The 12,324-nt window shown below is 39.3% G+C and overlaps 1 protein-coding gene across 2 annotated transcripts in view; it reads right to left on the bottom strand.

Annotated features, from left to right (window-relative positions):
• FLT1 (fms related receptor tyrosine kinase 1) overlaps positions 1–12,324 on the bottom strand; it is a 108,048-nt gene that overhangs the window by 80,884 nt on the left and 14,840 nt on the right. For both annotated transcript variants that reach the window (XM_005516287.3, XM_014250354.2), the window contains exons 2-4: positions 11,846–11,942; positions 11,326–11,546; positions 2,068–2,192 (exon numbers count right to left, since the gene is read on the bottom strand). In XM_005516287.3, the coding sequence (XP_005516344.1) occupies positions 2,068–2,192; positions 11,326–11,546; positions 11,846–11,942 (443 nt within the window). The remainder of the gene's footprint in view (positions 1–2,067; positions 2,193–11,325; positions 11,547–11,845; positions 11,943–12,324) is intronic.

Here is a 12,324-nt window from a genome sequence, read left to right as displayed (position 1 = left end):
AAAATACAACCTGCACAGATGTGCAGCCTGAAAATGATAGCAACACAGTATATGTCTAAAAAGGTTTGACTAAAGTAAAGATGAAGATTGAGTAAAAAAAATAATTTGTAGTGTTGAAGATGGATAATGAACCTTTCCCCACTGGTCCACTAAAACTAAGAAGCAGCACTGCAAAGAAACAAATGCTGGAACCAGTCCTCATGCAACTGTAGGGAGCCCTTCCAGAAGAGAGAGATTATTAAAAATATTTTGTATTTTTACCTCCTGGCAATATAGAAGGCAGTATCTAATGACACTAAAGCTGGGATTTTCTTTCCAGTTCCAGAGGACTGCATTATGGGGACACCAACTTCTTCCTTTATCACTGATGGAAAACACAAAATAGCTCTTGCCATTTCTCCAGCACTACTATGCCTGCAGCTGTGGAACGCATTTAACACATCTCTTAATTGCTATGTGAGTAGAACCTTGCTGGAATCTTCATATAAGGGTGTCATAGAAGATAAATAAAGTAAGATATGATGTAATGCATTGTAGCTTACATGCTTCAGGAAATTCTAGGATTAATTAGGGAACGCGTTTATTTTTCCTGGAATGCAAAACATGTAAGCAACCAATCCTTTCCTTCAAGACTTGGCTCCTCCTCCTCTTTCTCCTTCTGAGAGTATTACATCTGGTTTTGATGGTGCAAAGCTGTGCCTTACACTACAAGCCCAAGCTAAAGGCAAGTTGATATGAAAAATAGAGAGTATTTATGTTTCAATCTTCTCCAAATAAGGAGAATTCTTTTTAATATTGTTTAATGTGAGAAACCTGGCAGGAATTTTCTTAGCTAGAAATCTAATTTGCTGAGATTTCAGATGCAACACTCCAGTGCCCAATTCCCACTTCACAACACCCCTTCTATTCAAGTGAGAATGCTAAGTCTCACTTGCTTTTGATTCTATTGCCACACCACACAACATTGTGCATCTTCCTGCAGGAGAACTGTGCATGTTCCTGCACACATAGGGTAATGTCCTGGGTCAGACCACTTTATTTTCTTTGCATTTTGTCCTCTTTCATGGGATTTAAGAGGTGAAAAACAAGCAGCAAAATCTGTATCTATATTAGGAAAACCGCAGTTGAAAGAGTTGATGAAATTTGTGTTTCATGTAATGCTCTGCAGTCAAAGACTTGTGTTGCACTAGATAAACATCTTACAGTGGTATTGTTTGGCAATTGCATGTTATTCTATAAAGAGATAAACCTCTTTTCCTTTTAACAGTGATGAACTTTCATTGCCACTATGTACATAACTCCCTTTATTAAGAAGTAAAACTTCTTTGCCACCTCTACCTAATTTTTAAGAAAAAAAAAGGATAACTTTAAAAAATGGCCCATTCTCTGTCTTGACACCAGGTACTTTACTACATACATATGGTTCAGTTAGCTCTCCACAGTACTCTTAAGGGCACCTAGGAGACAAGCATTTCCCCAAAACATGGAAATACCTTTTTTATTTTTTTTTAACTAGTCCCACCACATCAAACTTTGCAGTTTCCCTGCAAGGTTACCCCACAAAGAAAAGCCATCCCTTGTGTGCTCATATGTAAAAGGAAGCAGCAAAGTCTCTGGTGGGAGTGAGGTAGGGCAAAGGCTTGCAAAGATCCTTGTACAGCCACAGCAAGTCTCCAGGGACTCACCGGCTGTTCCAGAGAACAGAAGAGGAAAAGGGAGGAAGGGCAGGGGAAGAGGTGGGAGGAAATCTCTTCTCTTAACAAGAAATTCCTTCTTGGGCTTGAGAAACCTTTGCCAGTGATGATTTAATAAAGTAGTATGAAAAGTTTAAGTTTCTTCAGAAAATCACCACCCTTTGTAGGAGATTTGATGACGCCCTTCTGTGCAATGCAAAATGAAGACTCCAGGGTTGAAATATTTCTGAACACTGACACCCAGAAATGTTGCATAGGAAATAGTAGACTTTTAAATTATTTCAAAAGCATTACAATAGCTGTAAACAAGCTAACAAACAACCAAATACATCATCTACAATAGCATTTTCAGAGTATGCTTGGATACAGATACCTTTTTTAAAGTAACGGCAGTGTTTGGTGCTGTGACTCTGCATGGAATGATCATTTCTCTTCCTACAGCCATGTTTATTATTTTAGGTATATCACTGTGCATCTCTACAAATGGATTGCTTGTATCTGCAAAAGAAGAAAAAGAAAGGTTAATATGTGAAATCTTCAGACAGTGTATAGGAATTCTAATGCTGCATACAGACTTAAAGAACAGACTAGCCCAGTCCATAATAAAAGCTAAACAACGAATCATCTTCATGATGAAATCAATGAAATCAATCTTCCATTTACTTTTGTCTAAACATGTTCATCAAACTATTATTAAGTATTTGAAGATATATCTATCATTCAATATCAGTATCAGTATTTTGAAATCTTCTTCAAATGTCAGGACAGTTGAAGCTAATTTTTTCCATTACAGCAACACCTCCATTGCTGAGATATGTGCTTCTTATTTCATGGCATTTGTAACTTTTCATCACCAGGAAAAGTAACTATATGGGAAGTGAGCTGAAATTCACTTATCAGGAACCCCCTACAAAGTACACCTTGCTGCTGTCTGAAAGGAAATTGATAGGAGAAAAACACTTTGACAGCATTGGGAGAAAGAATCTGCCGTGATTATCCAGCCCTACTTTCATCTCCTAGAATATGGACTAGAGAGAGTTAATTCTTCTCCTCCTTCCCACTGTCACAATACCTATGTGTCTCTTTTTTATGTGACAAGGTAAATGAAAATGCCAGGAAAACATTAATTCCTCTTGACTCAAAACTAAAGCTTGGCAGAGTAATTTACCGTCCCTTGAACAATCCCTTTAACAAAGGGCATTGTCATAAATAGCTTGCGCTGGGAACAGGGAACATTGCTGTTTGCTATTGTTTGGACCACTTAACAAAGAGGGGCTCAAGCCACAGGCTCTGGCTCTAAATCTTCTTTGCAGGTGCTCAGATCTGAAGGTTCAGCTTGACTCACATCGCAGATAGACTACCTCCAAATTCACATAAGGTTTGGTTTTTAACTCCTAAGAAAAGCGGAACATTAAGATCTTAATACTGTGCTTATCTACAGTTCTAATGTTTTTTCAGGCAAATCCCATTATTTTCACTCAGTCAAAAATCTTAGAAATAACAATGGAAATCTTTCTTGGATAAGAAATTAATAAAGATAGCAAGAACCAATCCCTTAAAAAACCTCAAACTGCAACGACAACTTGGTTCAAGTGTTCTGGCCCCAAACTTCTGCATGTTGGCCTATGTTCCCTCAAATAGTTCTTCAAGTAAGTTACTCTTGCTTGTCTTTCAAAAGTATGATATGCACTTCCCAGGGTCATCACACTGTTCTGCCCTTAGGATCCTCTTTTCTTACTATATGCAATAATATTTTTGTTTGAGAGATCAAACAGGAAGAAAAACAGATTCTGCTCTAATTTATACTGGTGAGAATCCTAAGGCAGAGGATCTCAAATGTACTCCGGGATACAGAATTTTTTTTTCTAAATGTGGTTTGATGAAACTGTTATACAAACTTTCTGAAATGAAACCCACAAAGTATTATTTAATAATAGGTATTAAATGTCCACTGAGATAGTGAAAGGAACTTATGAGTAATAGAGGATGAGTATGCAATAAAAAAATGCCCTGAGGACTTGTTAGGCTGACGTTTCCTCTGCAGTAAGATTCAAGTAAAGACCAAGAATGAACCTGTTTGTAGGACAAGGAAAAGAACCTTTTTTGTTTCAGGGACTGCAGCCACAGAAGAGGTCACCTGCCCCTTAACATCACCAGACAAACTGATTTACTACTCCCCAAAGACTCATTTGTCTTTGTCACAAAATTAAGAGCTCCTGCCCAAAACCAGCAAGCTTTGCAAAGTGGTTTCCTGTACCACAATCTCCAGATCATTGTAAGTGTGAGGAAGAGCTGTTCTGGGGACTGCCGGTGCTATCTGCAGACGGAGTATCACCACGGACTGATGCCAATATCGAGGCAGTGGGGGCTGTGCAGCTCAGACCTCGCAGGATTCCCGCCTGTCCAAAGGCAGGGACAGGAAAACAGCATAAAACACCATGTTTAGCTTTTCTTTCTTCTTCTTCTTCAGTGGAAATACACATCCATGCCTGGAGAAATCAACAAAGTGCTGTATAAAAGTGGCCCAAGTGCTCTGTTTGCCCTTGGTGGGCTCCAAAGCTCGGTCACAGCCTCTCCTGGTACAGTCCCTGCCGTGTGCGCCAGGGCGTCGCCGTGCCCCCGCTATTCGCGTGCAGAACTCCCATTGACATCACCGGGGACTTCCGCCATGGGCCAGAGGGCAATCGATGGCCCCAAGTGCTCCAAATGTCTTCCTGCTTTTGATTAAAAGAAATACGCATCATGTTTCCTAGCACAGTTTTGTTTTCATAATGAGCATGGAGGCTTTTCCTGATTCCCTTTGATTTTATTCTCCTTCCATCTTAAAGGTCGTAACGGGATTCTCCTGGTGCCTCAAGATCAGAATCTGGTGCAGGCTTTACCAGCCTGGATCAGGCAAATCTGAGCACACAGCAGAGCCAGAGCAGGTTGTGCCACCTTGGCAGGGTTTGCCAACAACATGGAATTCTTCTGGACCTAAGCAATAGGTTTCCTTGCCTTTTATTTTCCTCTTTCCTTCCCATCACAACCCAGCTACTGCCATTAGCTCCCACTACATTTCCTCTCAATTTCTTCCTGATGGGAAGTAAATGAACCTTCCCCTCATAGCTGGTTTGTCAGCACATCTGACATGACTTGATTTCCCACTAGCAGTCTTTTGGGCCAGCTCCTCTCAGTTCTATGTTCAGAAAGTCCTAGATGTAAAAGGAACATCACAGACTGATCTATCCTGAAGACCACATCCAGGTTACACATTCAGCTTCATTGGGATTTGGAATGGGGTTGACCTCGTTTTTATGAATTATTGATTTTGGTTGTTGGTTTATTTTAGTTTTTCTTTTTTTTTCAGAGCTGCCTGCGAGATTAGCAAAATGAAAACTGGACAGACGGAATATTTACCTGCGTTAAAGGTTACTTTAAAAATCAGTTTAGTGTATTTTTAAATTATGCCCAGAATGAATGGCTGTGTGCTGGGTTGACTGTATTCAATATCTCTCAGCTACAATCAACATGAAACCACAAAGAGCACTCATGAAATCACAAAATCCATGACGGTCATTTGCTATATTGTTAAAGAGCATAAATAGCAGGTTTTTTGCTAAGCTGGTTGGCAGCCAGATAAAAACTTGATAAGAGACTTAGCACAAGCAATATTATGTCTGGTATCAGTAACCTGTCTAGGCTATTTATGGGGTTTGCACAAACAACTAAATTAGCCAACACTGAAATGCCAAATTCAGAAAAGATTGAGAGGGTTTTTCTTTTCACAAGCTTCAGCTACTGTTCTTGGGTTTGTTTTGTTTTTAATAATCTGAGCTATGTAAGTCAGAGGACTTACACATACATTTGTAAGAAGAAAAGTCTCTGCAGGAAAATCTAAGCTCCCTGAAACCTCTAAAAGCTTATCCTCTGAAGTTCTTCCAAAATACCTACTTACACTTGGCTCATCCTTAAGATTCTTTTCAGGCTAAAAGAGGTGAAACATTTTCATCACATTCACATAATACCCTTTTCCCTCATGCATGTGAAAAGTACCACAGTCTTTGCTAAAGAGCTGACAGGCAGACTCCATTGAGGTTCCTGCGCCAATTGCAGCATTCCCTTTCCATTGAAGGGATTAAACCTCCTTAACTTTATTTATCCCAGATAAATTATTGGGGCTGTGCAGAAGTAATTCCGAAAGAATTCTGCACACCAAGAGTCATTCCAGCCTTACTTGCACATCTACAATAGAGACATTTCTCACTGAGCTGGAGCCAAACCCTTAGTGTTGTCCCTGGTGAGAAAAGGGGGAATTTTGCAATGGGACTTATCTGACCAGTTTTAGACATCTGCTTTACCATGAGATGAATCATGCCCTAGGAAATGTGTCTGTTGAACCAGCTCATATGCCTAATTTTCTTAAAGAAAAACAATCCCATTTTGTGTATCTCATTCTAGAAGAAAGGTAGTTCCACTCTTCCTCTTCTTACCTGTAAAATAACACTCTTCAAACACAAAGTATGTCTAAACTTTGCAAGAAAACCTAAGACTTAAAATATTCCCCTCCCTTTTTGTTTTTCTTTCTTTTACCTGGACTTATATGTTTATTAATTTATATCTTGAGCACATTTAGACACAAAAAATTCTAATACATTTGTACAACAACTTTGTGGCAAGATTGGTTTGTTTTCCTTTGAGACTAGTTATACTACGCTATCATCAACACAGGACCACGATGCAAACAAAACACAGTTAAAAATCTTCAGGAAAAATAGTCATATTAGCCAGGAAATCCACGATAGAGCTATTACTACGTTCAGCAAGCAATCCCTAGAAAGGCTAACGGATGTTAGGAATGCTCCTTCAGATGTATCCCTGCATTGTGACTGCTCACCCTGGAAAGGTGTTTGTTTCAGTAGGAGCTATGAGCCTTGGTGAAGGACCAGGACCATGGAGGGGTGAGTGCAGAGTGTTGGATGCTGCCAGAGTGTTGGCACATTCTCCGCTCCACACGGAGTCCTGTGATACAGAGTCCACGAACATGCAATGATAAAAGCGCGGCAATTATAGGCCATTGACGTCAGCAAGTCCTAGAGGTCTCTGTTTTGTAACAGGAACCTCATTAGAAACTAAAAATGTGTCCGCATACTTGATACAGCTGCAACATAGTTTAATTCCAATGAGTTTCCTCTTCATAACAGAAGCGCTATCATAGTATTGACTCTGACAGTGTAAGCCAAAACCCTACTGCTCATATGTTAAAACTGTGCCAAAAGCAAAGACAAAAAAAAGCACGGGGAGGAAGAGTTTCCCAGGCCTTAGCAGGTTCTTTTATCAGTGCATTATTTGTAAATAAGAAAAAAAAGAAAGAAGAAGAAGATAAATCTCCCTTTCTGTTAGCTCTCAGGGTGTTTTGTCTTACTGCTTTTTTTACCTGTTAAATTATTTTGACTTTGATACTTCTGATATAAAGAGAGCTTTTTGCAGAACTCTTTGGGTACCCTCCATGTCTGCAACAATAGTATCTTTAGGATTACAGGAGACAATCCATTCAAGCTGGATATTAAATGCATGTCAGTTCTGGGTCTGGATCCAGCTATATGTCAGCAGGAGAACCTCCCAGGGAGATGCCCAGGAAGTTCTAAAACACTCAGAACCTGCAGTATACAAATTTAGTGTTTGAAAACGAACTCAGAATCCCAGATGTTTTGGGATTTCAAAAGCTTACATTTTGAACAATTCCCTAATGATAAAGCCCTTCATTCTGGACTGCTGAACCCCTGACATGTATCAAACCAAATACATACAATTAGTGGGCGTGTTTGACCTTCTAGGCATCGATGAGCACAAGTACTCTCAGGACCTGTACCTTTAATTACACAGCTCTGGTTTGGCTCACCTAGCTTAAACCATCTCAAAGCAAGAAATTTATTCTAAGCTTGTTCTCCAGATTTCTTGAAAAGTCACTGATGGAAGGTACCCACCAGAATCTCCTTTGGCTCTCTGCTAACTATAGAAAGAGAGCAGAAAATTCACCCAGCCCAGAAGTCTGATTTTAAAACATGTCTCATTCTGCAAGGAAAAGTAAGTGACCAGAAGACATACACTGCAGGATTATGAGAAAAGAAAAGGAGAGGGGGAACACTGACTGAGAAACAGGCTACTGCCCTAGAGCCAAATATAGTTTTGCTTTGAGAAGTATTCTGTTCTCTGCTGCAGCAGAATTAAGATTTTACTCTTGTATATTACAAGCTGAAAGCAGTCTTCATCACAGAAAATAGCAACACTTCAACTCGAATCACAGTTTGCTTAAATTCATGCAAAAATCTAACTTTGGTATTGTAATGTAATTGAACTTACAAGCTTTTCCTCTGTCATACCATGGGAGCAATTGTTCAAAGGCAAGAAATGATGAGAGTAGAGAATTAAGAGTACTACACATTTTTGAAGAGAGTGAATGAGCTCCAGCAATTGAAAAGTGCCTTGAGACAAAGCAGACAGAAAGAAAAGCCCTTAGTACTGTCCCCAGGGAAATTTACATAGGATTCAGAACAGCCTGCTGGAAATTTGGTGTTTCTTAAATGTCTTTATTCCACCATTATCTCTTTTCAAGCAGAAAATTCCCTGCGCCTCACTGCAATGTATGCAGTGAGCATTCATTGCAAATCTTTCCTTTTTTACTATTAGGCTGCAGTCCCCTTACAAAACAAAGCTCAGAGCAGTTTTGGGTCCAAGACAGTGGAGAAATTGGCAAGGAGGCTTTGCTTCATTTCAGCTTTTTCCCATGGCTCGTGGGGGAAGTCAGGCCGTCAGTTTTCTTGAGGCAAAGTTGAAGACTCTTAAGAGAATTAAGTTCCCTCGCTTAATGTCTCAATTCCTGAGCTGTGTGGGGTCAAGAGTAGCCGAGACACTCTGCACTTACTCCCCTCTGCAACTCAGTAGTGACCTCTCCAGCTGAAAGAAGGGTGCTGTCAGGACTAGCTCCTCCAAGGCAAGTCACCAGCCTGCCTCTCCTCAACCCCCAAAAGCAAAACTTCAGAAATGCTTCAAGTCATCCTGGGGCCCATGGGACTTGCAGTCTCCTCATTGCCTTATGTCTTGTTTTTGTCTATACCAGATTATTTTCTGCTGTAGCACACATTCATCACTGAACCAAAGGACTTACAGGGTTTATTGTGGTCTGGGCTTTGGGCTTTTTTTTTTTTTTTTTTAAATCCAGTTCATATTCAGTATCACTCCAATTACGGAAATGAAGAACATTTTTAAAACAATAAGTGATGACTTCCTGTACAAACAATATCAACTTTCCTGATTCGGATTCTGTGTTTGTAAATAGCAACTATTTGTTCTCATCTGCAGCATGCTGAGACATGGGAAACAGGCACCTTGGTGATCCACATGGAGCTAATATGGGAAATGGACTGACACAATGTCCTGTCACAGGAAACAATACAAAACTAGGAGGGACCCAAATTTCACAAATGTTTATTTCCTAAACACCCACAAATTAATGCAAAGTAAAACTAAACTCAGGAAAGAGAGGTTTTGTAGAGGATTTTGTTACCTTCGTCTCAACCCCACTTGAGCTAGGTAATAGAATTTGATGCCTGTTCACAGAAACAATGACTTATATGAAGAGACAGGTAGAAAAGAGATCGAGATAATGAGATAGCACAGAGAAAGAAAATACTTTTTCTAACTCTACACTTATCAGAAAGGGTGAGTTTTGGTACTCAGCATCTTGTTTCCTTCTAACTTACTCGACAATTCTTCCTGAAACTGTAAAGTTTTGGAAGACTAATAAACCTTCCTCCACCTTAGGGAAGAGACACAATTAACACTTTGATATTAAGAAACTTGTTTTCAATCAAAATTATTGTCAAATTCAGAAAAATTAACATGCCAGAGAGGTCTAAGGCTGCTACAGGTTTCTTCCTTAAACATTTTACTACTTTTTTGGCAATTAACATAGGAGGCGTTATAAAATCTAACCATCTAGATCTAGCAATGGTGACATCGAGATTTATGACTGATTGTCCTTGAAAAGCCAACAAAATCAAGACACTTAGGCAGCCTTCTTTAAACAATTAGAGGAGACAGAAGGACAGGGATTGGTGTGGGACTGTCCTAAAACAATTTCTGCAATGATGCATTTCTCTCCCATCACCATGTGAATTCTGCAGATAACCTTGGTTTACAATCATCTGATTGAAGGTCCCTTTCAGCAAGCAAGCCACATACAAGTTGGGAAACCATGAAGAGTTAGAAAGACTGGTTGTGTCTCTCATTTGCAAAAATTTAGGATCCAGAAAAATTAACTCATCAGACAGGCAAGAGACCAAGAGAGTGCAAAGGCATCTCATGTATCATAAAGTCAGTTCAGCAGAGAGGTCCTTCTCGTGTGGTGAATGGAGAGGCCTCAGACAGGGATGGCATCCAAGGTGGGAGGTTCAATAAGGTCCCATGATAGGAAACTTGCAAAAGGCATCCAAGGAAATTGTACATTTTCCTAGGCTCTGGCTGTTGGTCACTAAATGACTATCTTATTTTGGCTATTCTTCCACTGATGCATCTGTTGTTGGATTTACAGAGAAATTATATGAAAAGAGCTGGGTGGTGAAAGCACTCGGCTGCATGTTTTAGATGAAGGAAAGCATGAAATAGCCAATAGTTCTCAATAAAGCACAGTAATGGGGAGAGCTATCTTATTTTCTGTCAGTGTAGTGAGAGATCCACTTCATTCTGCATTTTCACAGTGCCAGTCTCACTCTTCATGTCACAAAATGAAAACAAAGGATAATCCACAGTGATGTGAACTCATTAGATGCAGTAGACCCAGAATTTGGAAAACTTCCAGTTGCACATTCTCTGTAATATGGGCTTTCAAAATCTGTGAGTCCTGAAATACTGCAGTAATCTATTAATTTTGCTCTGTAAAGATAAGGAAAAGCTAAAGTATTAATTAAATCCCTAATGTGTCTATAATTTGTTCTTATTGTTGTGTCTATTGTTGTTGAGACTCTTCTCAGAAATGTCTGATTAATACCCTGGAAGGAAACAGGATCAGAAAAAATTTTTTTCTTTTACAGTCTAACTGACCTAATTCCAGCACTTCCCATACATTACACAATACTTGTTTGCTGAACACAACTCTGTGCTTGATTTGATTCAATTTATTCTAGAGTTTTTCAATCTGTGTACATGGACTACAGAGGACATTTTTGAATATGACTTCACATGCAAATAGTAATTTTCTGCAGCATGAGGTAAGTCAATGATCTGGATAGACATCTTTCTGTTCCCTAGAAATCACATCACATTCAGTCATGTAGGATATGGCTTCTGATACACATTTCACATATTCTCTTGTAGTCTACTTCCATCTGGACTCCTGTTTACTCTAGACAAGTGGTTGGATTGGGTCTTTTTCTTGCTTCATTTTTTTTTCTGACAGATAAAAGACTATCTTTTGTATTTGCAAAAAAAAAAAAAAATCTGAGAAAGCAAATTTTATACATTAATGGGTAAATTAACATTTTGCAAGGCTGAAAATGTCATTCAAAACTCAGCCCAGCTAAACTACCTTACTTTTCCACTTTGCTGTATTGAAGCCTAAGTACCAAGAAGTGTTAAAAAAACTTAATCTTACCATTAATAAATACATAGACTGTAGATTCCTTCTTCTTTTTTGCTGGACTTGTTGGGTATTTGCAGCTATAATTTCCAGTGTCACTTGCTTGAGTTCTGCTCAAGGTCAGACTGCTGCAGGACTGCTTCCCATTCCTTCCACAGGCATATTTAATTACTTTCAGCCTTTTGCTATCCTTGCTAAGAGTTTCAGGCAAAGACCATGAATGAACCATTTCCCCCCTGCAAATACAGATAAGGAAGCAGAAACAATTATGTTGGGCTGCAATTATATAGCTCCAGTTCCCAAGCTTTCTTTTTTATTATATCAGGCTATTTATGGGGTTCTCTTTTATCTTGTTTTCCAAAAACAACAGCAGAAACAACAAAGAACTATTAAAACAATTGCCATTGAAGTTCACTCCCCACCTTTCCCCACAACATAAGGTTTAAATTTTTTTCTAATTTCAGTTACAAAAAAAAGAAAGTGTCAGGTGTATGAAGTCCCTGCCAAATTATCATAATCCAACTCAGCTGGTTACCTGCAGGTGAGATTTAAAGTCTGTCCGGCTTGAACAACATGCTGTATGCCATTTATACTCAGCTCAGGAACTTTTAGTTTTGATCCTGAACTAGATCCTAGAAAAAAACATAAAAAAGCCAAAACATTAGCGAAGATAAATAATTCTACTTCCTGTACACTCACATTTATGCTGTTATACTGGAAAGGAAAAGAAAAGAAAACTGTGCCTCTCTCACCACACATACTCTCTTCCTTTAAGCAAAGTTCTGTTGCCCTGACTCAGGACTCAAATAACCTTTCAGCAGCATTACTCAGGAAAGAAAATGGAATTGAAAGCTATCAGTCAATGACTTTGCTCTCAAATTTTTCACTGAACATACCATGAAGAAACTTTGAGGACCTCATGGCTCCACATCTAACCAAGGAAGCGTGCCCCCCAAGCACCACTGGCTGCATTTCCTCAGGAAACACAGCCATGGCAGCCCCTTCAATGGGAAG

This window comes from Pseudopodoces humilis, chromosome 2 (genome assembly GCF_049639895.1).
Source record: "Pseudopodoces humilis isolate 2021_Gansu_Grassland_sample_001 chromosome 2, ASM4963989v1, whole genome shotgun sequence".
In the NCBI taxonomy this organism is placed as follows: domain Eukaryota; kingdom Metazoa; phylum Chordata; class Aves; order Passeriformes; family Paridae; genus Pseudopodoces; species Pseudopodoces humilis.
Note: the sequence above shows the minus strand (reverse complement) of the source record. Positions and strands in the feature narration are given on the sequence as shown.